This window comes from Vicugna pacos, chromosome 25 (assembly GCF_048564905.1).
Source record: "Vicugna pacos chromosome 25, VicPac4, whole genome shotgun sequence".
NCBI classification, from domain to species: Eukaryota; Metazoa; Chordata; class Mammalia; order Artiodactyla; family Camelidae; genus Vicugna; species Vicugna pacos.
In genome coordinates this window covers 7988499-8015600 of record NC_133011.1, presented here as the reverse complement: position 1 = coordinate 8015600, position 27102 = coordinate 7988499, and the positions used below count along the sequence as shown (strand labels likewise).

Here is a 27102-nt window from a genome sequence, read left to right as displayed (position 1 = left end):
GCCTGGACGCAGCCTCAGGAACCTTTCAACCCCGCCCAGCAGGGACCTACAGATCATGAAATAGAATCATCTTGCCCATCTGGTTTTAGAGTCTGGTGCTCCACAACAAAGGCTGAAGTACTCAATTTCATCCACTGCTGGGAAACTGAAGAAAGGTCTAATCATACTTCTGAGACATTATCTGATAATTCATGCTAACTTACTACTTTTCAATGAGAAATGAGAAGGCTGGCCCCATCAACGGTCTGCACATGAACTTCCAGCTAAAGCCACACTTACGGCAGACGCTGCTGCTGGGCATGGGGTCAGAGCAAAGGAAACAGAAATTTTTAAGAAATAGTCCCCTCAAACTGTACAAGTGGTATGCATTCTCCATTATAAGAATATAAAATAGCACATCAGAATTCAAGGAAACTGCATCCCATAAGCATTTGAACTATATGGGCTCATCAAAGACAGACAGAGAGCGAGACGTTAGACTGAGAGAGAAGGCTACCGTGTAACACCCACCATCATGTCATCACAGTGAGCTTGTGTCCACAGACACCCGAGATGTGGCTCCTGGGGCCACCTCATGTGTTCTGTCCACACGTGCCCTGGGGTTTACAGGTTAATTTCATGGATATTTCAGAGGCAGTTTGGACTACTTTTGATTTTTCCTGCAGTGTAACTTTACCTGCAACTCCCCTGTAATTAGGGCACTTGACAGGGGCATCATGGTCCTTGGCCAGGGCTGAAAGGACCACATTTCAATTCTTCTCTATTTCCTTCAGTCAGTCTCCAGCTGCTGCATGGCCTCACGCCAGACATTTTACAAAGCAGCCGTTGAGCTATGGCTATTTTGAATCAATCACGCTCTGCTCACATCTTCCCCAAGAACCCCTGGGGAGTATCTTGAAGTACTGATTAGATTATATTAGGGAGACACCCTGGACTTCTTAATGGGATTGAAGACGTATCGTGGACTCATTAGAAAATCACTCCCCACTTGGTAACATTTTCCAAACAGTTTTCCAAATTCCAGGGGCCCTCGTGGTTCTTTCTTCACCACTGCATACAATGCTGGAAGGAATCACAGAGTCGGGACCAGAAAGGATTTCTGAGGGCAGGAATAATGAGTCAAAACTAACAAGAGGAAACCTAAGTGGTATAGATGTCAAGCCCTACATATAAGGTTCCGAAAAATCAACTGTGTAAACCATAGAAAGGGGACATCTGGATTGACAGCCAGTCACATGATAAAATCTCGAGCCAGGACAGCAAATCCCAACCCTTGTGCGTTGACCCCAAGTTCCCCAGCCCCAGCACCTGTGAGACCCCTCCCCTCACTATTCAATTCCAGCCTCAGAATCAAAGTTCAGCCACAGGATTCCTCTCAGCCCAGCACCACGTGTTCCCACCATCCAGTGCCTGGAGGAGGATTGTGACACAAATTTGATATGCCAACCAGACACTCTCTCCACTCATTGCCATTAGATCGCTCCCGACCTTAATGCCCCATCATCTCATCAATGGTTTTCCTGGCCTGGGAGAGTAGAAAGACTCTCCCAACAAATAGACCTCACTCTGCCCCTCTTTGAAGCAGAACTTTCCTATGAATGAATATTTTGGTGAGTTTCATCAATCAGAGTCATAGTAGCTGATTTTGGCAGCTGTGAATTCTCAGTATAAATGAGCCACAGGATGCTGTTTCATCAAAGTAAGTTCTTTGGGTTTTTTTCTTTCCTTTTTTTTTTTTTATGGAGGTACTGAGTATAAAACTCAGGACCTGGTGCATGCTAAACATGAAGTCTACTACTGAGGTATACCCACTCCCCAAAACAATTTCTTCAAAAGCCACCATCCTAAGAGCCACTGACAGCGAGGTCACTGATGTTCTGATGTTCATGGGAGAAGGAACTAATGAACTCTTTAGCCTCCTGGACACGCCCACTGCTCCCTGCCCTAAACCTTATATCCAGCGATATCTGATGGTTTATAGTTCCCCACACACCATCCTCTCTCAGCTGCCTCCTCAGCTTAAGACTTGGCCCTTGGTCACCTATGAGCATCTCGTGTATGGAGCTACTGGCCACATGTAGTCTTCTATGAATCCCTGGTACCCTGCAGAGTGCAATGTCCATAGATGCTCAGTCGGGGTCTTGGCTTCTTTCCTTCGATGTGCATATGTGGCTGGGAGGGGTACCAGGGAAGTAAGAGAGAAGTTGCAGACACCCCTCCACGAGCTGGAGTGGGCTGGAGGAGCTGGTCAGTGGAAGTGCGATAAAGAACAGCCTACAGTAGAGATCCTCAGTGTCCTGGTGACATCAGAAATGCCAGAGGTACTTATTTAAAACTCCAAATCCTGGGCAGCACCCTAGATCCAGTGAATGAGAATCTCTGGTGCTCGGGCCCAGGAATCTTCACTGAGAATTGTTCCAGGTGACTCTTAGGCAGATCTGAAGACTCCACCCCAAAGGGCACGTGAGCCTGAGAGACCATCTGCCATGGAGCAAGTGTCCAGAAGAGACCCTTTCCTGTGCCCCAGCACCCTCCTCCCTGAGACCAGGCACGATCTGGTAAATACGGAAACCTTACATCCTGGGTTCTCTCCTGTGTTCTGATCCACATTCTGTTCCACTGTTGGATCATGTTCATGTCAGTTGTGTCCCGGCTTTCAATTAGGATCAGAAAATAAATAAGGTAGGCACCATTATTACCCCCAACTTACAGGTGAGGGTTCTGAGGCTTAGAGAGGCTAAGTAACAAGTCCACGGGCATGAAGAGGAGGAGTGGGCAGGGACAGGGATTTCCCACCCAAGCCCATCTGATTCTAGTTACCTGCATTTTTAGCCTCTGGTCCTCAGCAGGTGACCTAGCATGAAGAGTCTCCTCTGAACAGAAAAGTGTCCCAGAAAAGCGCTTATGAAGTTACCCCTCCAGTCACCAGTTAACACATTAAATCCCAGTTAATATCTGGCAGGACCGGCTGCAGAGACTTGAATGAGACTCAGGAGTTAAAGCTCAGTTCACAACACACTCCCCTGCGTGCAATGTCCTCTTCACCCTCTGCCCTGGGCCAGTGCCCTGGCGGCGTTAAGGCACCTTCAGTCCCAGAGTTTCACCTTTATTTTATTAAGCTCTTTCCAACACCTACAAGCACAAACGCTGCACCTACTAGAGTCCACAAGTGCCTTCTGCATCCCCAGCTAGTGATGACAGTAGCACAGTTAGTAACAATGGGCAGTGATGGCATTCCCCAAATACTGTATTTACTGGCCTACAAGCCCCACCAAACTGTAAGGCAAACCTCTGAGATCGCAACTGGGTCTTTCCTACTGATCCTCACATCATGGATGCCTGGCTCAGAGCTGCACATAGAAGGCCATGAACTGAAGGCACTACGGGCAAAATGCAGGCATATCTCAGAGTATTGCAGGTTTGGTGCCAGACCACAGCAATAGAGCAAATACCATCATACAGTGAATCACAGGAAGTTTTTAGCTTCCCAGTACAGGTAACTTAGTTTACACTATGCTGTAGTCTATTAAGTGTGCAATAGCATTATGTCTAAAATATGTACATACCTTAAAAAATTCTTTATTACTAAAAGACGCTAACCATCATCTGAGCCTTCACCATGTTGTAATCTTTTTGCAATAGAACATAGGAGATTACTGATCACAGATCACCATAACAAGTATAATAATAATGAAAAAGTTTGAAATATTGCAAGAATTACCAAGATGCGACATAGAGACACGAAGTGAGCAAATGCCTTTGGAAAAATGGCACCAATAGACCTGTGCGAGGCAGGGTTGCCACAGGCCTTCAATTTGTAAAAAAAAAAAAAACAAAACAAAACAGAAAACGCAGTATCTGTGGAGTTCAATAAGGTGAAGCACAGCAAAACGAGGTGTGCCTATACCATGCTGGTGCCCTGGGGATGTTGACACATAAGATGCAGTCCCTGGCCTCAGGGTGCTTACAGTCCAGGGGTCAGTGAGACAAGCATACAGAAGGCTGAGGAATGAGGCAAGGAAAATGAGTTCTTATTTAGTAAGCATAACATACGCTCAGCCAGAACAGCTGAACTCTCAATCACAAAGAACAGTCACTAGAGGGCATGGTTCTGAATAAGGAGGCATGAATCCAGCAAAGATACAGACCAAAGACACTTCCATCTCTTGCCCAATTACCGAGGATTAAAGTAACAGCAGACATTCAGATGGAGGTGATTTCTGTGGTCTTCCCCCTACATACACCTGCTTTCAGTGCCAGTTTATACCATTCAGGTGCTTCCTTCAAGAACACCCAAGATATGGTCTGAATATCAGCCTTCATCCTATTAACTTCCTTCTGACACCTACAAGCAGAACCAAAGTTAACAAACGCTGAAATCCACGAGTTGTCAGATTTGATCTGTGTACACTTTAACCCGCCATCACCAAAAAGAGCACCTGCAGAACAGAGAGGTGGGTGTGGTGGGCGAGGCACTGGCAGGATGGATTCTGTCTGCCTGTGAAAGTCAAGCAGGAAAGTTTTTACACAAAATATACTTGCCAATGTCAAGATGAGTTTGTTTTTGCTTTTGTTTTTATTTAAAGGAAGGTTCTGGTGAATGAGCCTGCATCTTTGTTTAGCAATGGGGCACCACAAACCGGAGACAAAATGGACCAGTGGCGCCCCGAGGGATCCTGGTTTGACACCAGCTCAAATTTCTGTTGTCCCTGCTGACTGTCATAAATTCCTGGAGGAACACAGTCCTCTAAGGCCCTCGGGGAGGGTGTACCAATGAACCAGAAAAACGGAAAAGAAAAGAAGCAGCAAGAAAAAACATGCCACATCACAGCAGTCTCCTCTCGTAACTGTTACATGAGCTGAAAGAAAAGAGACATCATATGAAGTTCAACAACTGTGGTTTCCAGAACCCTGGACAATTTTCTTAGTGAGGGAGCCAAAGAGAAAGCTGCCCCAGTTTAGCCCTGAAGGGAAAAAAAAAAAAAAAACAGTTTCCAATGAATTGAATTTCCTTGCAAGGTAAAGCAGTTTGCTTGTTTCACTAAAAAAAGTTTCAGTAAAAAAAAAAAAAAAAAAAGCCCCTCACATCTTCTCTCAGAGTTTTTCTGACCAACAGACTTTCTCTTAATTGAGAAAGAGAAGTATAAAGAAGTCCTGAAATAGTCAATGATTTTAAAACTCACTGAGCTGACCGAATAGATACAGAATCGGCTTGGTATTCTCTATCAAAACCCTCCTCACCATCTTTCTTCCTTTCTCAAATTGAGAAATGACTCATATCTTAAAATTGTAATCTACACACACACACACACAGACACTCACACACACACACACATAAACACACACACACACACACATACACACACACACACACACACACACACAGAGCCAGCCAGCCAGCCCCCTAGTACAAAACAGTACAGAAAGTCCTGGGAAACAGGGATTTCTTCTCTCTACAAAGTGAAAAACAGTGTAGGCGGCTTTTAAAAAGTGAACTGGCATTTGACCCCTGGGAGTATTTTAATTTAGTAAGTTGAGCAATTGCCTTATCTGCTTCCTGAGAGTTCAGCAAATGGAAGGAGCGGACAGAGCAGAGACCTGTGCATAGCAACGCAGGTTGTCCGGAGGCAGGGGCGGAAGGTGCCGCAGCCCCGTACCTGCCAAGGCAAAGTTTGTCTCTGGAGACACTTGTCTCATCATCGCAGTTTGGTTGAGTTATGCATACACTGTAGGACCCTTCTCTCTGGACCAGGCGCTGGGGATACAGCACAAGAGCCAACCTCAGCATGGGAGAAGCTTACCATCTTGTAGAGAAGACAGCTTCCTAAGATTCATAAAAAGCATGGGCAACTAGAGCCTGGAGGAGAGCACGATCCCAAGATGGCGCATGGGGAGATTTCTAAAGAAGCTGATGGGCACCGTGTTATACTGTTTTATAATATTATTCTATAGTTAAAGGGTGAGCAGGTACTGGCTAGGCAGACTTGGGGTGGGCACCTGAGGCAAAGGGTCAGCGTGAGCAAAGGCCCGGAGGCCAGAACAGAGCAGGGTGCTGTGTGCACGGGTAATGCAGGTGGGGTGGTATGGCTCCATCTTAAAGGACAGGATAGGGATGACAGAGAGGGCTGCACATGCCTCCTATCAACAAGTCTGGACCCCGTTAAGGAGCCAATGGGGAACCACTGAAGGGTTTTTAATGTGCCCAACCTCCTTTAGGGCACATTCCAAGGGCTCCTGACTCAGCCCAGATTTCAATCTTCTCTGTCCCTGGCCCAACCCAAAGCCAGTCTCTTCAGGCCTGCCCCCTTGCTTCCTCTCCCACCGGAGTTCCCAGCCTGGTCTCAAGTGTTAATAAGTGTCCCCTATGTATAGATTATAGAGAAGGCACCAGAGAGAATTTTAAGACAACTCCTTTGTCTTTAGGAGTTGAGTTTCTGCCCCTTTGTTTTCTAGCCCTGGAGTGAGTCTACCTGAAGGACTTTCAGCTGATGGAGCAGATAGTTTAGGTCAGCAGTTGGGACCTTCCAACTCATCCCTCTTAGGTGTCCAATTCCTCTATTACTATTGCTCTCCCCAATTAATTCAAGTTTCAAATGAAATAGCAATTGATTGAATGTCGCTTGGCACACAGCATGAACGCTCACCTCTTTCTATGAGTTTTCCAGGACTGCAGAAGCTAAAAAGGCTAGAAACACAGTTCCCAACTCCCTTGCAGCTAGGGTCCTGGGTGAGAAATAGGTAACACCAATTAGATGCACTCACAGAGGAGGAAGCGAGGTGGAGAGTGTTTCTACTGGAAAGTGAGGTTGTAGAAACACGGACTTGATGTTCTAGGGTCTGCTCACCCGCTTCATAGATGTGGTATGATGGCAACAGCATCTTGGTCCCAGCAACGGGTTTTTATGTGATGGCTCTGAGCTCCCACTCCTCTAACCTTTCCAATAAGTATATAAGCACCTAATTCCCTGTATGAAATCCCTTTCTGTTTAAAATACCTAGAGGGATTTGTTTCCTGCGCTGGCCCTAATGGTCCCTTCAACTCCTCAACATCTCTCCCTTCTTGATGCCTGACTCATCCACAGTGGGTTCCCGCTGAAAACTCCAAACACATTGGAACAAAAAAAATACAACTGGGCATGCTCAATCCTCTTCACAAAGCTCACCTGAAGGTCCAGTCCCTCCAAGCTTTGTGAAAGTGGGGCCAACTCTCCCCTCCTCCCTGAAGCCCCTGCATGCCTACCCCAACCCTCCTCTTCCCCAGTGACTCTCCCAGGCACTTAGATTGTTCTCATCTCCAATTCATTTGGAAACTGGTCCTCTCTCTCCACTTTGATATGATGCTTCATTTCCTCCATTCTTCCCTAACTTGGCTTAGGTTTTCACTCCCTAAAATACACTGAGACAGTATATTACACAAAGGGAAAGCAAATGAGGCAGCAATTTGTTTCCTCATCATTCACGGTGCTCAAGTGAACACTTGGCTCCCGCTGCTGTAGTTGACTCCATTAAGCTTAACGCCCAATATTAGGGTTGCTATGGAAGCCAGAAATAACATTTTAGGAATCCCTCCCAGCCTGTGTGACTTCAGTTTCTAAGCTGTTCTACAAATAGTCTTTCTTGCAGCTGATCATTAAGATGAAAAGAAGTTAATAAGACAGCAAGTTTAATGAACTGCAATGGTATTTCTTACAGATTTGCTCATCACAACGTGTTTAGGATATGCAAATTCTAAAGCTGAAAAGAGACTTTAAAGACTGGATTCAACTTCCCTATTCTCCTGATGGAGAGGGTCACATGGGGTCATGGTGGGGTGGCCTCCTGACTCCCAGGCTGTCCACATTCCCCGACACTATACACATTCTCCATCCTGAGAAGGTTTTTTGCTCTCTCTAACCTACAGTTTCCTCTTCTACAAGAGGAGACAATGATTGTACCTGCTTCAGAGGGTTATCATAAGGATTAAAGTGAATATGTGTAAAGTATTTAGAATGGAGCCTGGCACAAAGTAACAGTCAAATAATCATTTTTTGTAATTACTATTTTTTCCACCATTGTGTTGAGAGCTACATGGAGGCAACATGACATAGCAAAGAAAGCACTAGACTGGAAGCCCAAAGACCCATGTTCTGGTCCCCGTTCTGCCACCAGCCTGGTGATACTGGCCACATAACCTTTTTTGGGGGAGAAGAATGTGTTACTTTGATCTCTAGGGTTGGACTAAATAATGTCTCAGTTCCTTTCCAGCTCTAGTATGCTATGTTTTTAAATAAATTAAATAGAGATGTTCCTTGACCTTTAAAACAGTTACATCCCTATCTATAATGACAGCTAATATTTATTGAGCAATGGCTGTATATCAATATAAGGCTAAACGTTGTAAAATTACTAACTCATTACTTCTCACAGTAATCTACTGTCCCCATTTAACGTGGGGAAACTGTGGCTTGGAGAGTTTAGAGCGATTTGTGCAGGTCACACAGCTAGTAAGTGGTAGAACCAGAATTTGAATCCAGGAATCTTAGTCTAGTTTCTTATCTTCTTTATGATTAATCTACAGGAAACAACAAATGTATGCACACAGCTCTAGAAGGGAGCCAGCCTGCATGGCTTTATATTACATTAATGTTCCCTAGTTGCAGCTGCAGGTTGTATCCCTAAATTCCCAGCAACCGGTACTGTCCAAGAAGATTTGGGGGAAATTGCCACAAAAGAAAATAATTCTTAGTTCTTCATTATACTCCAGAGGTGATCACCTCCACCAACATCCCTCGCCTGGATGACAGTGTTAGTCTCCTAAATGGACTTTGACTTTGCCCCTCTACAGTCTGTTTTCAATCCTGCAGCCAAAGCAATCCTTTAAACACACGTGACATCATGTTACTCCTTTGCTTAAAACCCTCCGGTGGTTTCTATCTCTCACAGAGAAAAGTCAAGGTCCTAACAACGGCCCATCAAGGCCCCCATGTTACTTCCCAGAGTCACACTACACTGGCATTGCTGTTCTAAATGCTTCAGGCAAGCCTGGGACATTCTTCCCCTGGATTCAGCGACTGTCCCCTCCCCACCTTCAAGAAAATGGCTTAACACCGCAGACTGGATGACATTAGTAGTTGCCTACTTAAATTTCATTTCTCTCCCCATCCCCTTCCTGTTTCCTCACTAAGATTCTAAGCGGCAAGAAAGTGACCAGGAGCTCTGCGAGGACAGTTTCCATCCTTCACCAGGAATGACTCTTTACTGGACAAAGCCCAGTGATCCCAATCTCCAGACTAGGTCAGTGAGTAGGCGTGCAATCCAGTTTTGGCCAGTGGGGAGGAAAGGAAAGTCTACTGAAGAGTTTGGTCTCTGATAAAAGGAGTGATTGAAGGGATGAAAAAGCCCTCTTCCCTCCACCCCAGTTCTCTTCCTGCCTTGACCATGACCATGGAAGGATGTGATGTTTGGAGCTGCAGCAGCCATCTTGTGACTATAAAGGCAGAAGCCTAAGAAAGGAAAGCCAACCTCCTGGGATGATGCAGTTGAAAGCTGGACAGAACCCTGGTCTCAGTGATAAAGCTGAGCCACTCCCATGACCTAGGAATCACTGATCTCCAGGCTTATTGTAAGATATCCAAATATCTTTTAATAAAAGCACTGTTAGCTTATAACAATTGCACCCTACCCAATACCCAGAGATTTCACTCCTGGTACCAAGCCTGCTGCAGAGTAGCTTCTCAACAAAAATGTGTTCTGTGTATGAACGAATGAATCTGATGGTACAACTTTTGACATTTTAAAAATAAAATTTATTAAATTGTTTTGCTAATCTATTTTTCAGACATTCTTTTCTAAGATCAATACCTGATTTAAGGTTGAAAGGGAAAAAATTGCTATTTTTTATTTAAATCGGTAGTTGATCAAATAGATAAACAAAATTACTAATACTAATAATATTAATAAATGTCATCTCTTATTCATTCATTTATTCAGTACACATGTATTGAGAAGCTACTAGGACAGATGCTTCAGACCCAGAGATGAAAAGACCTAATTCCTAGTTTTAAAGACCTCATTGTAGCGTGGGAGCTGTTAACACCACTTTGCAATGTACAAAGTGTTTTTTAATAATAAATTTAAAAATCGACAGTAACAGCAACAAACACTTAGAATGCTAACTCCGTGCCAGGCTCTGTGCCAAGCCCTTTATCTTCATGACCTCATTCCATCCTCTTTCCCACTCTGTGAGGGAGGTACCATTATCATCCCCTCCTCACAAATGAGACAACTGGGGTTTCGGGTGGTTCCGTTACTTACTCATGGTCACACCATGGAAAGCCAGAATTCACGCTTGCGAAAAGTTAGCTACAATCATTTGTAAAACCAAGCTGACAAGCATGGGAAGGTCCAGGAGCCATAGCTGATTGGAAGGTCAGTAAGAAAATGGGGCCATGAGACTGTCAGGACAAAAGAAGCCATCTTAGGCCACCTGTGCGGAAAGAACTAGAGGCTCCTGATCAAGAAATGACAGCTCAGCTCAGGACACCATTCTGTATTTAAAGGAAACAAGCAGGGTTATTTCTCCCTCCTGAACTTTAATCTGAGCCAGTTGAGCATCTCCAAGGGATGGCCCCTTGGATGCCTCATAGACTCTCCAACTGAACTCGGAGTTTGATCTCATACAAGGCACCCAATGTTTGTTGAATGAATAAAGATATAGCTGCTGTGGTTGTGTGTGGCAGTTTTATGTTGCAGCGGTTTGTAGACAAGGATTATGTCCGTCTCGTCTTTGTCTGGGGCTGGCCTCGACTTCAGTGGCTAGTTGGTTGATGGCTTGGTTCCAGCCCTGACTCAGTCTGACCACTGGCTGAGGCAAACATCTGCATGGGAACAGACCATGTGGTAAGAGGGGTAAGGGCTCCCCTGAGCCCCAGAAGACTTGGGATTAAGCCCTAGGTTGCTGCTGGTCAATTACTTCACTTTGAACCAGTAACAATATTTCTGGGCTCTAGTTCCCTCACTCTTAACCCTTATTTGTACCAGGAACTTCCATAGCAGTCTGAAGAAGCCCATGACCCTGTCTCAGAATACAGTTGTTAGATGTCTAAAATAAAATGCATTACCCACTAGGTTGGCTATTAGGAAAAAAAATGGAGAATAACAAGTGTTGACAAGGATGTGGAGAAATTGGAACCCTTGTGCATTGTTGGTGGGAATGCAAAATGGTGAGACTGCTATGGAATACAGTTTGGCAGTTTTTCAGAAAAGCTGAACATAGAATTACCATGTTTCCCAGCAATTCCATCCTTCCAAAAAAACTGAGAGCAGGGACTCAAAAAGACACTGTGTGCCAATGTTCATAGCAACATTATTCAATTTGCCAAAAGGTGGGAACAATCCAGGCATCCATCAACAGAAGAATGGATAAACAAAATGCAGTGTATACATATAACAGAATATTACCCAGCCATAAAAAGAATGAAGTTCTGATACATGCTGTAAAATGCATGAACCTTAAAAACGTTATGCTACTGAAAAAAGTCAGACACAAAAGAACAAACATTATTACATCATTCCACTTACATGAGGTAGCTAGACTATGCAACACAGAGACAGAAAGTAGAAAAGAAATTACTGGGGGATGAAGGGAGAGGGGTGGGGAGTTATTTCTTAATGGGATGATGATAAAGTTCCTGTTTGGGATGATGAAAAAACGTTCTGGAAATAGTGATGCTGGTTGCGCAACAATGTAAACATACTTAATGCCACTGAATTGTGCACTTTAAACTGGTTAAAATGGATAATTTTATGTTATGTATATATTATGACAATAAATAAACAAACAAATAAATAAATGCAAAGGATAAGACAGGAGGCCAACCTCAGTGAATCAAGATATTTTTAAAAATTGGGAATACAGTAAAATATGTACTTTATTTTTTAAATTATTTTTTCAGTTGAAGTATGGTTGACTTACAATGTTGTGTTAGTTTCAGGTGTACAGCAAAGTGATTCAGTTATACACATATATATATTCTCTTTCAGATTCTTTTCCATTACAGGTTATTACAAGATACTGAATATAGTTCCCTGTGCTACACAGTATGTCCTTGTTGTTTATCTGTTTTATATATAGTAGTGTATATCTATTAATCCCAAACTCCTAATTCCACCCCCTACATATGTACTTTAAAAAATAACATTAAATAACAAGATCGATAGGTGTGTTACTAACGAGTGTAATTTTGAAGTAGTGGTGAGAGTAAGCACTATTTTGGGTTATCTCTGACAACTATGACCACGAACAGATCTGTGATCTGTTGGTGAGACAGCACGGCTACTATTCCTGTGGTTTGTGGTTTACAATGACAATAGAAGGAAATGCTAAATTGCAGTCAGAGGTTAGGGGGAAAGGATGTTCTTTTTCTTCCCATCCAAATTATGGACTCACTGAAGTCTACCCAAGGGATCTTTGGACCCCAAGTTAAAAACTTCTCAACTAGATGATTTCTAAACTCCCTTCTAATTAAAATGGTATGATCTAGGAGTGAATTCTGGCTTTATCTGAATGTCACGGATAAATTAACCTCTCCGAACAGATTTTTTTCTTCTCCGTAGCTGGGGATTATTATAAAATCTCCCTCTCACAGGTTTTGTGAGGGAAAGGGAGGTAAGGTAAGCATTAGGCGCTTTGTAAAACTGCAAAGCTTTCTCAACAAATGCCAGGTAGTATCAGGGAAACCCGAGTCCTTGAAGACATCTTCCCCCATCCCCCGCACACCCGTCACCCAGGGCTCAATGTTTCTTCAGACTTTTGGCTCAGAGCTTTGTGAACGATGGGAACGAAACACAGGGCACCTTTTGTTAAAGGATACCATGCCCCTGTGTTAAAATGTAGTGTTATAAACTATAACGTATGAAAATACAGACAAATCGAACCATTTTAAAGGAAAATGCCAATTATCAAATAGACTCAAGAGAAATAGAAAACCCAAACAGACTAATGACTCTTAAAGAAATTGAATTAGTTGTCAAATATATCCTCTCTACAGAGGCATCAAGCCCAGATGGTTTTATGAGCAAGATTTACTAGCTCTTGAGGACGTTTTTCTCTCACTGATCCCAAGTAAATCTCCCACACAAGACCCATGCTGCCGGAAACTGTGGAATTTGTACCAAACCCTAAAGCATGGCAAGTAGTGAGACAGACGTGACCTGGCCTGACTCTGCAGTATCGCTGGTATCCAAACGATGCTGTGCATCGTATAGATACTCAATGCACATTCCTTTAGTGGATGAATAAATGATAAAACCGAGGCACATTATGAAACAAAACATAAGGTATTAGAACTAAACTATTTTGGTATAGAAAAACAGCGAGGTAAAACTGATGGTCTTCCTATTCCGCTTCATTTTGGAGACAAATTCAAGCCTGACTGGAAGAGAGGAGTGAAGGAGACACTTCCTTCAGTGGTTGGGACAATCACACAGGACAGCCACAGGATATGGTACCAGTACATTCGGGTGAATGGTAGCCCTAGGAGGTGGGGATTCCTCCCTGGCCACCTCATCAACAAGTCCCAGAGATGTAAGGATTCTTCATCTTGTACCAGGCTGAGCACAGTGCTTGGAACATGGGGACTCTCAGAACATATTTATTCAATGAATGGATGGAGTAGACTGGAAGAAAGCCCAGGGTCGGGGCTGGGGAATTAAGAGCTGGAGATGGAAAGCAGCCTCTCGCAGGCTTGGCCAGGTCTGAGCCCCTTGGACAGGATTCCTCCACGGTTTTACTTCATGGTCCAACCTGACTTTAAAAGCCTGTGGGGCTCACCCTCCCAGGGCTTCTCATGGCCAAATGGCCCAGGCTGCACGTACGCCATCGAGCCTTTCCAAAGCCCCTCCTGGCTCTGAGCCCAAGTGGTGAGATGCTTACATTCCTCCTGTTTCTCCCCCGACCCTTCCCCTGCATCGGCTCTTTGTACATCTGGCTGTCCAGCTTTCTCTTTGATGTTCTTACTCCTTGGCTGGCTGTGGGCTTACGATAACTTCTCCCTCCTCCTTTTCCGGCCTCACCATCCTCTGAGCCGCCAAAATATACACACCGCCCTCCTTTCATTCTTGCCTATAAATCAGCCTCCTCTGGATATACTGAAAGGAGGCTTTTCTGAGCTAGTGGTTTTAATTCCTGGCTTCTGAAAGATCTTCCTCGGACTTGGTTTCACATCCTGGCTAGATTGCACGGGTTTCCCATGTGCAGCCCGAGGGTGTTGGCTGCCCAAGCCATTGTGCTTGTCCGACCTGCCTTTTAAAGACTCAGAAATACAAGATGGTAAATTAGTCAGTACCACTCCGCTTCCCCAGCGTACGTCAGTAACAGTTACATCACCCTGAAATGGGCAGATAAAGTGAATCGGAAAGGAAAAAGAGGCCATTTAGGAACATGTCAAAGAAGACATACAGTCCTCCACAAACTGGACAAGTGGAAAGCAAAGCAACTTGTTAAGGGCTGAACTGCACCCCCCAAAATTCCCAAGTTGAAGTCTAGTTCCTCAGAATGTGACTGTCTTTGGAAATGGGGGATCTTTAAAGAGGTGATAAAGGTTAAATGAGATTATTACAGCAGTCTCTAATCCAATATGACTGAGGTCCTTCTAAGAAGGGGAAATGTGAACAGCCCAAATGTCCATTGACAGATGACTGGATAAAGAAGCTGTGGTGTATATATACACAAGGGAATACTACTCAGCCATAAAAAATGAATAAAATAATGCCATCTGCAGCAACATGGATGGACCTGGAGATCATCATTCAAAGAGAAGTAAGCCAGAAAGAGAAAGAAAAATGCCATATGATATTGCTTATATGTGGAATCTAAAAAAGAGGACACAAGTGAACCTATCTACAAAATAAAAACAGACTCACAGACATAGAGAACAAACTTATGGTTACCAGGGGGTAAAGGGGGTGGGAAGGGATAAATTGAGAATTTGAAAATTGCACCTCTTGGGGAGTGATGGAAATGTTAGCTGTCTTGATTGTGGTGGTGGTATCATCAGTGTATACATCTATCAAAATTCACCAAATGGTACATCTGAAATGCATGTAGCTTACTGTGTAGGAACCATACCAAAAGAAATGTGTTTAAAAAAAAAGAAGAGGGAATGTAGACGCAGAAACGTACAGAGGGAAGACCATGTGAGGATACGGGGAGATGGCGACCACCTGTTAGCCCAGATGAGAAGCCTCACCAAGAATCGAATAAGCTGGCATCTTGATCTGGGATTTCTAGCTTTCAGAATCATGAGAAAAATTTCTGATGCTTAAGCCACCCAGTTTGTGCCACTTTGTGATGGCAGCCCTAGCAAACTAATATACAACTCAAGTCTCAAAAATATTTCCTCTCAAGAATACAAGACATGCTTATAGGGTGATTATTCAGGCATCTTTTGAACTAACTTTCCTTGTATTTTCAGTATCTATTAAATATTTAGACATGAAGTTTTTTAAAGTGAAGATGATTATTCTTCATGATCATTGCAAAAGATATAAAACATCTTTTAATATTTTCAGTGAGGACTTGGAGAAGACACAGAACACTTCTCATCAAATTTGCAAATAATTCTAACTTGCAAAGCTAAAGAGGAAAACCGTATTAGTCAAGAATGAAAACAGCACATATACTAAAATTGGAGTAATACAGAGATTAGCATGGTCCCTGCGAAAGGATGACATGCAAATTCATGAAGCGTTCCATATTTTTAAGGGATACATTGGGGGTTTGAGGTTTGCAGATACTACCTACTCTATATAAAATAGATAAACAATATATAAAATACATAGCTTAGGGAACTATATTCAATATCTTGCAGTAACCGATGATGAAAAAGAATATGAAAAGGAATATATGTATGTGTGACTGAAACATTATGCTGTACACCAGAAATTGACACAACATTGGAAAGTGACTATACTCCAATTAAAATAAGTAAATAAGTAAATAAGAAAGAATGATGAACCTAAATGAAGAAGATAAAATTTAATACAAAAAAATTTAAATTCCTCCACTTAGGTTAAAAAAATAAGTCTGCTATATGATACTAAGTCACCTGTAATAAAGGTTAGGTGATTTTTTGTTGACTGTAGGCTCTACATAAATTAACCAAAAAAGCTAAGGCAATTTACCTGTGATCATTCTTTCACTCAGTTCACATGGCCAGAAGTGAAACCCAGGGATTCAACAAATTGTTTCCAGTCCCTGAAATTTTCCCAGTTTCTCCCTTGTTTTAAAAAAATGTTATTTTAAAGTCTCCTAAGGCAGATTTTTCTTGGAAAGCAAATACTTAGCTTTTGTTTTTAATAGGGGAGAAAGTCCTCATCTTTGGGTTCATTTCCTAATTCTGCAGGCACCTCCCCAGAACCCTGGAATGTGACGGTTTGCAGATGAGAGGTTTACTCAACACCCTGCACATAAGGCCATCAATATCCTTCATGCCAGAGGAGGCAGTTCATTTCCTGGGCTAATCTGATGGCTAGAACATTTCATACGGAAAAAAAATCTGTTTCCTTAAGGAAAGCACAGGTACTTGCGTCTGCAGCTCCTCTTTAAGGCCTTCAGAACAAGTCTAAGCTCTGCTGTAACACAGCCTGTAGAGAGCCCTTCATCTTTTTCTTTCTTTGTTTTTAAACTAAACATCCTCAGGTCTTTCAGTTCTCCACAAGCCCTGGATTCGGTAACATTCTCTAGCCCCATGGCTCCTCTCTAGAGACTTTCCTCTTTGCTCATTTGTTGGTTCACTTTCTCCTTCTCTGGGTATCCTCAGAGAGCCCGTGGGTGTACCTGGCACGTCACTAAGCATTTCCTGTTCAACACGGACAACTACGCAGGCAGTCGCCCTACAGGCTGACAAGTGAGGAGCTGGGACATACGGCAAACTGCGGGAATATGTTGTTGGGGTCTTAAATCCCAGCCTAGTAGATTAGGGATGCTTCCCACCGAGACCTGAAAGGCGAGCCCAATTTGGCTGGATGAAACAGAGGAGGTAGGGTTGTAGAAAAGGGTTGGAGGAGAGGAAACGTTAAGATGGCTTCTCCAAACCCACCCCTGCTGCTCAGTGGTGCATGACCTTGAGCAAAACATTTTACCTCTCTAAGCCTCAGTTTCTTCATCTGTAAAATGGGCATAATAATACCATGAGGAGTGAAGGGTAAACTGCTTAGCACAGTGCCCAGTACACAGTAAATACTTCCGAAAACAAAAAAAAAGGAGCAGCCATCTTTACCATCATTATCATAATTATCATCAGGTAGGGAGACCTGGGACATGATTGGCTCCAGAGAGGGAAGGTTGTATACTTCACCCTCCAAGAGCACCAGCCATCAAAGAGGAGGAAAGAACAGTGGCTAAGGGAATGGCCCCCACCCCCACCCACCCACACACTGCAGCTGCCAAACATATGAGCAAGCTGAGGATAGACCATCCCAGAGATGAACAAGGAAAGGAGGAAGGGAGAGAATGGAGGGGAGGCGATAAAGGAGAGTTATAGGAAAGGAAGGCGGTAAAGAGTTTACTAGAGAAGAGGAGAGAGTCTGTAGGAGAAAAAAAAAGCAAATTATTTATTCATTGGCTAGGAAAGCTTTTAATTCTGTGGCTTGTTAGAAGTCATATACTATGCTTTTGGGGGTTTTCCTGGTATTAATCACAAGATAGGAATGAAGAATTCACTTTACACAGTTGATAAAAAATGAATGATGACTGAGACGTGCATTTACATGGAAAACAGAGCACAGAGCACAGAGCCCGTACTTAATGCCTCTGGGCTGAGCAGCAGCCACAACAGTCCCTCCAGCCGGTCCATATTTCCGCCCCGACTGTATCACAGAGGAGGGATAAAGATGGGGAGCGATTTTACTTCACAGGATTTTTTTTTAAAGCCTTTGCTATAGTTAAAAATATTCGATAAGCTCTATGCATCAACTTTCATTTTCATTATCAGTTCTGACAATAAAGCCACACATCAGCCACTGGATTCTTTAGATGTGTGTTCATCGCTGTGCTATAAGAGGCTCGAGACCCCTCTTTGCTAACTTCCCCCGGGGTGGAAAAAGGCTAGCAGCTTATTCTCAAAGCCCCAGAAAGGGTTGACCCGGTGCTCACGGTTTGTTCATACTCTCCAGCTGCAGTTTTCTCAGCAAATGTCATTCGTCCTGCATTGTCTCTCTGGCTGCTGCCCCACAGCATCTCTTCCTAAGATCTCTTCCTCCTGCCCATCCCCACCCCACCTCCTAGTTTTCTCCTCACAGTGGTTCTCAAACTGAGGTCTCCAGAAATGCAATTTATCAGGCCCCAACCCAGACCTACTAAATCAAACATTGTGGGCATGGGAACCAGCAGTCTGTGTGTCACAAGCCTTCCAGGAGCTTCTGATGCACAGTGAAGTCTGAGGACCACTGCTCGGTTTCCTGATCCTACTGTCTCACCCCTGTTCCCCTGTCTGATTCTACTGCCTCTACCCCTTCTGTCTCAAAACTTCTCCCTCCCACCTGGAGAAAAGGAAAGAAAGCCGAAGATTACATAGGGGTTTCACTATGGGAGCCAGAGAAAGGACAACTGAAAGGCGGGAATCGGAGCTGTCATCACGTACTAGATGAGACCTGAAGGATCCCTGACTTCTGCCACCTCCCTTTACAGGTGAATACATGAGAGAGGAAAAGTGGCTTGCCCAGAGTCACTTGCTAGGTAGGTGTCGGGTCAAGACTGGAATCCACACGAGGATGAAATCAGCCACCTGTCTGTCTCATCCTCTCAGTGGTCCAACACACACGGAGCTTCCACTGTGAGCGGGACCAAAGCCCAGGCGTGAGGTCAGCAGCCAGGGTGGAACCAGCAGCAGCAGCTCCAGATCCGATGGACATGTCATGGTCTGCTCAAAACTCCTGGTCAGGGAGCAAGCTCGAGTGTGAGATGCCTTTTTCTTTGCTCAAACACACATTTCCTAAGCCATGCATCCTCTCCCGGAGCGAGGGCTAGGGGCGCCTTTTCTTTCTAGGTTTTCAGAATCCCTAACAAGTTTGCTAAATTGCTTTATTCTCTTCGCCTTGGCTTCTTTGTCTGAAAACAAGATAAACCAATAACCACCTCACAGCGTTTCGTCTTTTTTTTTTTTTTTCACAGATCAAGTGAGCTAGCGCATCTTTACTCACGCAGGGGCTCAGTGAAGTGAGAGAGTCTCCAGAGATGCTATGAGACATGAAAAACACTCAGTCCCTTTCTTCAGGGGTTTACCATCTAATGGTAAAAACAAGGTGAATACAAAAATAACCGGAGTAGGAATCGTGGGTAGGTGCCACTATTACCCCTCGCGATATAAGGCTGACAGAGTTGGCACCTTAGCAGAGGACCTACAGTGCAGGTGGCGGGGATGTGAGGGTCCTGCCTGGCTGGGAGGGGGAGCAAGTGGCATTTGGCCTGGACCTGACTGATATTAGGCCTTGGCCAAGGAAGGACGCTCCAGGTAGGTGGAGGGTGAACAAAGCCCCGGAAAGCTCAGGGAAGGAGGCAAAAGTTGTATCCAGGACAAAGTGGCTTCAGGGCATGTAAGACTGGTGGCCTCAATGGGTCTGTCCTTCCAGAAGCCAGCAACTCAGATGGCTTCTGGCATCTGCTTTTCCTCCCTCACCGAGGATGCCAATAAATGTCAATTAGGGATTGTTTCAGGATGTGAAAATTCATCTACTGGTAGCCCATGCTTGAAAATGTTAATAATTATCAACCCAGGTGAAAACCTCCATTGGCAACACAGAGCAAGACATTCTTACGCTGAATTCTCTACGCCAGCCAGCTCCTACAGTCACATTGCTAATTTAGGAGGTTTCGGGTCCTTACGTGAAACACATTGCATTTTTACTCCTGTGGATGTCAGGTCTAATTAGAGACATATGCAGAACTGGAAACAAATGCTTCCTCACGTGCTGTGATTTCCCAGGAACAGAATTTGGGGCTGTACACAGTCAGTTCTTGGATTGTCCCCATCAGCTTAATTTTTAAATAGTAAATTAACTGTTATGGAGAAATGTCGTTAAATTCTGTGACTTCTACCCCCAAACACCTCTGGAATATTTTCCGGGGTGAGGGGGTGGGTCAGCTCCCACCATCCCGGGACCACACCTTGGGGCCAGCCTTCTTTTAAATCTCCACTGCCCACTTCTGGAATCTACTTTCATACTGCCGCAAAGTGCTCTTTTAAAACACAGACCTCAGGGGAGGGGATATAGCTCAGTGGTAGAGTGTGTGGTTCTATTAAAAAAAAAGAACTAAAAAGAGATAAACAAAAATTTATTAAAAATAAAAAAACCCACAAACATGAATTCTTCGTGGGTGCTATTGATCCAAAGGGGAATCTATTATAAAGAAAGGAAAAGGTTTCCGGATTAGTTAGTAGAAATAAAATGAGCTAGGTTGGTAAATTTAGAAAAGATGGCACTCATTAAGAAGACCTTGCAAAAGACAGAGGAAAGCGGGGGGGGGGGTGCGGGGACATTGGGGGGGAGGGCAGAAGCGCAGACATTTGCCTGTGTACTGTCACTCCAGGAGTGAGGGGAGTCACGGATTCAGTGGGAGTTTGGGCAAGGAGGGTTAAGGTTTCCAAAAAGGCTGATGTGCCCCACTGGTTGCCCTGGCGACAGGTCCACCCCAATGTGACAGTGATATAATAAAGAGAAAAAACGCGCTCAAGCAAAGCAGGCAGTACTTAGGGGTGTGGAGCAACATGACTTCCAGTTAGCGCCACCTTGAGGAGACCCTCGGGAGAAGTCTGGAAGGGGACGGGGTCCTAATACAGGGTGGGTGCAGAGGGAAGAGTCTGAGGTGTCCATGAGCTTACACTCTGGGCACAGCACACCCTGCTGCCCCAAATCTACCCGCTGGCATAGTTGCCTTGAAGGGTCTTTGGGATGGAGCATGCGCTCGTTCATTTTCATGGTGGTCTGGGAGTGCAAGCACTCCCTGCCCTTTGCCCCAGCTCGGGATGGCTGAGGCGGTCCCGATGGCACAGTGGGTAGAAAGGGACTCAGCAGTGATCACGACTGCTGCCAGCTAAAGACCTCCACCCCCGCAGCATGAAACCCAAACTCTTTGTTGAAGCCCCCTGAGGTCCTAAGTGAGCTGGTTCCTGCCTGGCCTCTCTGGGCTTGCTGCCAGCTCAGACCACCTGCCATATAGACATGGCGGCCCCAATGGCATGACCCACCTCCAGGCTCCATCCTCACTCCTCACCCACCAGCTCATCCTCAGGACTCCACATAGTCTTGACCTTCACTGGGAACACTTCCCTAAATCAGCTGTTTTCAAAGTGTGGTTTGGGGACCCCCTTCAGAAGGTCAACCTTTGTTCACTGTCAATGTTAGACCGAAAGCAGATTGTACTTGCAAATCCAGGCCAGAGTCATGATGTTTGCCTTCAGTTTCATGATTTTCACTCACCCACCATGTTCCCAAGTCAAGCAGCCTTCCAGCAGCCCAGGGAGCAGCCAGGCCACTCCCCAGGGCCATATTCCATCCACCTCTTTGTTCCTGACACATTCCCTGACAAAATGAGAAATGGAGACTGGTGCAGGGGAGGGGAGGATACTGGATGCAGGGTTGATGCCCGTGGCAAAACAGGATCTCTTACCTTGAAGGCAAGGGGCTTCTCCTTCAGAGCCTGAGCTCAGGGAAAAGGAGAGGACAGTGGGTGCGGACAACTAGGGGAGACACAGCGTGTGTGTGTGTGTGTGTGTGAGAGAGAGAGAGAGAGAAAGGGAGAGAGGCAGGGGTGGGGGTAGAGATATTTGGCGCCAGGAGGAGTATGCTTTTCTAGCTAAGTATGTGGTGGCTCATTCCAAAAGCAGCCCCATCAGAAACCCAACTGGTGTTCTAGGAATCAGGCATTTCCAGCTCTCCCTCCTTCCCTGTCTCTCTCCCAGTCACACACACCCACAGCCACACCCACACCACACAAACACACATACACGCCTCCTCCACCTCCCTATCTATCTATTATCTTGAAATTTGTTTTTCAAAAGCCCTTTAATCAGTGTACCAAACATCCCCCAGTCCTTTCCACTTTTGCAGAAATCATATGTTTATGTCACTATGGAAATAGATTCTCAGGAGACGAAAGACATGGAGGGCCCGGGATCATGGCCTCTCTGGGCTTGCTGCCAGCTCAGACCACCTGCCATATAGACATGGCGGCCCCAATGGCATGACCCACCTCCAGGCTCCATCCTCACTCCTCTCCCACCAGTTCACGTCAACACCATCAAGATTCTGACCTCTCAAAACAGGGCTTTTGTTCCTCTGGTCTCTGACTGTCATTTTGGATGCTGAGGCTACCAGGCACTGAGCGGTTCTCTCTCTCAGTGGCCTTCGTGGGGGGTCAGATTCTAGGGGCTGGCCAATGAGATACAAATAAAAAACACAGTTTCAGAGAATAAATTCATGGAATGATAGTCATGATAAAGCTTTCACTCACTGCATCCCTATAATCTACATACATCAATTAGCTTACTTCCTCCTCCAAAAATATCCCCAGGTCAGCATTAACAGTCCTACTTTACGGATGAGAAAACTGAACTTCAGGGAGGTGACCCAAGAACACACACTTGGTAAGTGGCAAAGCCAGGTCTATGAGCTCAGGGCTACACCAAAGTCCATTGCCTTTCCACTGGCCAGCCTTCCTGTTGCATCCTAGACTAACCAGAGCCCATTTTGAGAATCAGGCCCACTTACCTATATTCAGTGTGTTTTCATGACCTTTCCTTTCTCTCAGAGAAAGAAAAAAATATCACCTGCAGAAAGCATGTTCACTGAGTGAGTGTAACAGAGCTCTGGCATTTTCTATCTTCATATCTTGATTCAGTTTATCACGTCCCCACCCCTCTTCTGTGCCCGCTCCCACCTTCCACGAGCCTGCCTGCTCTCCTTCCCACGCTGCCGTGCAGGGAAGCATTATTAACACGCATTAGCCAGACAAATCCAACAAAAAATTCTCCTAACACCCATGTCCACGTAAGTCCAACCAGAACCTTTTCAAATGAAAAATCTTGCCCTTGCTTATCGGAGAAAAGTCAGGAGCTTCAGATGAAATGAAAAGCTTTGAAATAGAAGAGGTTTAATTTCATCCGAAAACCCCTGGACAAGCACTTCCTCAACTCGAGATGCACACATTGCCAACAGGATGCCCTCTCCCCACCGCACACCCAACAGGGGACCCAGGGCTGACATCCATCCCCTGGTCTGGAGGCCCGCCCTTGGCCACCTCTTCTTGCTTCCGTAGGTGGAGCCCCCGTCACTCACCCAGGAGGGCCGTCTGAGGGTGGGTCCGAGCGTGTCTCCCTCTGGAGCTGGTCCTGGAAGGAGGCCGCTCCCTGGCCTCAGCGGGGAGGAGGAGGATCTGTCCGAGGATCAGCAGAAAGCAGCCCACCAACATCTTTTCCATCTTCAAGAAGAGGAAGAGGGGCAAGGCTGTGACAAACACAACAGGAGGAGAAGGCTGGGTGAGGTTTCCGGGTCTTCCTGGACGCTAGATGCTGGGGACCCACAGCCCAATTCCCTCGTATCAGACAGGCCACTTGTACTTAAAATGTCATTTGTGTGTGTGACCCTTAGACCCATTGGTAGGTTCTTGGATACTCCGATCAGGGCATGCATAGCTGGAATTCTTCATCATTTTCGTCACTATAAGACTGAATGGAAAACTTGAAGGGGTAAAAAAATCTATCCTGAAGTTTCTTTTCAATCAAGTTTATTAGCAATTATTCATAATCACATTCTATATCTTGGATTTGAAAAAGGAAAAACTGTATCTGAGGATTCCGAGTAACAATACTCCTTTAGTCTAATACTAGTGGATGGTACAAATTAATATATATAAGTTCCCAAGGAATTCGTAAACAGCTGACATAAGGTCACATGACTTAGCCTCCCAGCATCTCAGCCTCCCTGCCTCCCAGCCTCCCTGCCTCCCAAATACGTCTATTAAGAGGGACATGGTACTGCGGTTAAGGGCTTAGACTGTGGCACCAGACTGCCTGGCTTTGAATCCTGGCTATGATACTTGCTAACTGTGTGTGACCTTGGGCAAGCTACATAACCTCCCCAAGCCTTATGGGAATATGGAACAATGTTAGTTAACTGAGCAACTTAATCTATGCAACTAAAGCATTCAGCATAGTGCCCGGCACACGTGCGGCAGTGGGGACAAGCAAACCTGCAAAAGAGCTAGGGGGCCAGAGAAGAACGGGACCAAAGTTGATGCTGAACAAGAAGCTCTCAGACGCATGAAGAGTTTTAACCCCAAGCTAAGTTTCAGGTTTCCACAGGGGTGAGGGAGTTTCAACCAGAGTAGCAGTCTTTACCAGACTTCATTTGTTTTCTATACTGGTCCTGGAGAGTAGCTGGTGTGAAGGCTCCAGGAGAAAAGATTCTGAGCAGGGAAGTGACATGGTCAGATAGATCCAGGCTCTCCCAGGATGACCAAATTCAGCGTTTCACATGGGATGAGAAAGGTACTTGCCACCTGGTGAATAATGTCAAGACTACTCTGCCTGCAAACCCTCACGGAGAAGGTAGTATCCTGGGACTAGGTTTAAATGCATTTTTCTTCTATTTTCTATCGTTATAATGGGTGTCATAGCAATTTATTAATGTATATAAATTAGGTGGGGAGGAGGGAATGTTTAAGGAGGAACAGCATTTAAGGGAGATCATTTGCATGTAAAATTTTTACTAAATCTTCATCTTATGCTTGACAATTTCACCCAATTGATTTCATTTAATCCTCATACATATCTTGCAGAAATCAGAACTATTATCTCTGCTTTTTGGAGATGAGGAAACTGAGGCTCAGAGAAGTTTAGTCACTTGACCTAGGTCACCCAGCTAAAGTAAATGGCAAAGTAGGCTAAGAGGCTAGTTTCAAACCCCAGGGTAAGAGGCTAATTTGCCAGTTCATTAATTAGCAGAAAACTTGGTTAGCTGCGAACCAAGTCCCCAGAAGTGAATTCATGAAAGGCCATAGCTGTTTCACTGTAAGAGGTGGGAACAGGGCAGGGCAGGGGAAGGGACCATTTCCCAAAACGTGAAAAAATAATACTCAATAATTCAGTGAACTGTTTGTTCAGCAAATTGCTTTCAGGAATTGACCTGGAGATGAACCCAGGCCTGTCGACCTTCAAAGTCCACAGTTTTTCACACTTACTGGGTTGAGCTAGCTCACTTTTCACTATACATTAAAGTTATATTGAAAATAGCACGTTTACTCAGCGCTTACTATGCGCTGGGCACCGGGCCAAGCACTTTAAATGTATTAAGTCATTTAATTCTTACGGGAACCAGAGAAGTTAAGTCATTTGCCCAACGTTATGCCACTAATAAAGAGGTGAAGCTTCAGACAGTGTTAGCTCGTTACGGATAACTAATGCCCACCCCCTTACAGACAAATTAAACTCTTTACTAATTGGACTGGTCCCTTTTCATAGCTTAAACTGGGAGATTCCTTTTTAGAACAGAGAGAAAACAGAATATTTCGCCTCTTTTTCTGATCTTAAACCTACTATTTACTTTCAAGCTTCCATGGCATTTATCACATTTTATATGACATTCTAAGGGTGTTATGTCATTTATATCTGATTTATTATTTTAATGATGTGCTTATTTCTCCCAACTGAGCAAATACAAAGTCCACGTTTACTTCTTTCAACATACACAACATACTCTCAAGGCCCACATCCATCCTGATACATTTTCAATTAAACCCAACCATTTAGAACATACTGCGGTGGATAATTATCATTTTCAAAAACAAATACCGTTTCACGTGGCTTCGGTTTACTGTGGATTTCAGGAAGTGTTTGCGTTTTCCAGTCACCATTGCTAACCAAAAGTCCCTGAGGATAGGTGCATTTAGATGACAAATAAACATATAAAAAAAAAGTTCCACATTCTTAGTCATTAGAAAAATGCAAATTAAACCACAATGAGATTCCATGACAAATTCCACTAAAATAGCTAAAATTAAAAAGACTGATAAAACCAAGCGTTGGCAAAGATGTGAAAAACTAGAATCCTAATACGTTGCTGGTAAAAAAGCAAAATGGTACAGCCACTTTGGAAAACAATTTGGCAGTCCTTCATACAGTTAAACATACACTTCCCAAATGATACAGCACAGGGTGACCAGCTGGCCTCATTTGTCCAGAACTCCCTGTGTTTTAGCACTGAGAGTCCTTCCTCCCATCAAACTCATCAGTCCTGGGCAAACTGGGCAAACCAGCCACCCTGATTTTAGGTATTTACCCAAAAGATATAAAAACACACACACACAAAGTCTAATCCTCAGATGCTCATAGAGGGTTTCTTTGTAAAAGCTAAAAACTGAAAACAACCCAAATGGCCATATGTTAATGAACATATAAATAAACTGTGGTCCATCCATACAGTGGAATACTACTCAGCAATGAAAGGAATGAGGTACTGGATGAATCTCAAAATAATTAGGCTGAGTGAAAGCAGCCAGACACAAAAAGAATCCATACTGAATGTTCCTATTTATATAATATTCAATAAAGGAAAACACTCCATGACACAAAGATCAGTGGTTCCCGGGGTTGGGATGGGAGAAGAGGGTCAGTTACAAAGGGGCATGAGGGCAATTTGGGGGGTGATGGAAATGTTTGCACCACGATTATGGTGGTGGTTACACGGCTCTATACATTTGTCAGAACCCATCAAATTGTACACTTAAAAGTGATGAGTTTTATTCTTGGAAGTCATACTTTAAAAGAGCTGTTTAAAAGAAACGAAAAAGATAGGGAAAAGGATACTACATATAATTCAACAGAAAACTGGTGCGGCTATAGTAATGTCAGACAAGGTAGACTTTTTAACAAATGCAATGGCAGTGAAACAAGGAAAAAGAAAAGTCAGTGCACGTAGCCTGCATTAATCACTGTTCCTCGGTTCCGCATTTACAGCTGCTCACATTTGAAGAACAGGAGCAGAAGCCAATTCTAACTGGAAAAACAGCATGACGTTTGAGAAGCAGTTCCTTTCATACAGGGGCATATGAGAAGGATTGTTGTGCTG

The 27102-nt window shown here is 44.4% G+C and overlaps 1 protein-coding gene, 1 long non-coding RNA gene and 1 other non-coding gene across 4 annotated transcripts in view; 2 read left to right on the top strand and 1 right to left on the bottom strand.

Annotated features, from left to right (window-relative positions):
• The window catches only part of MATN2 (matrilin 2), a 118911-nt gene that overhangs the window by 83756 nt on the left and 8053 nt on the right, over positions 1–27102 (bottom strand). For both annotated transcript variants that reach the window (XM_031691185.2, XM_072949494.1), the window contains exon 2: positions 23314–23481. In XM_031691185.2, the coding sequence (XP_031547045.2) occupies positions 23314–23455 (142 nt within the window). In that variant the 5' untranslated portion in view covers positions 23456–23481. The remainder of the gene's footprint in view (positions 1–23313; positions 23482–27102) is intronic.
• LOC140689203 (uncharacterized) lies at positions 2629–9588 on the top strand. The gene is made up of 3 exons (XR_012064086.1): positions 2629–2682; positions 9165–9273; positions 9399–9588. It is a non-coding gene; the product is annotated as an uncharacterized lncRNA (long non-coding RNA).
• Positions 15629–15739, top strand: LOC116285631 (U6 spliceosomal RNA). Its single transcript, XR_004195323.2, has one exon. It is a non-coding gene; the product is annotated as a U6 spliceosomal RNA (small nuclear RNA).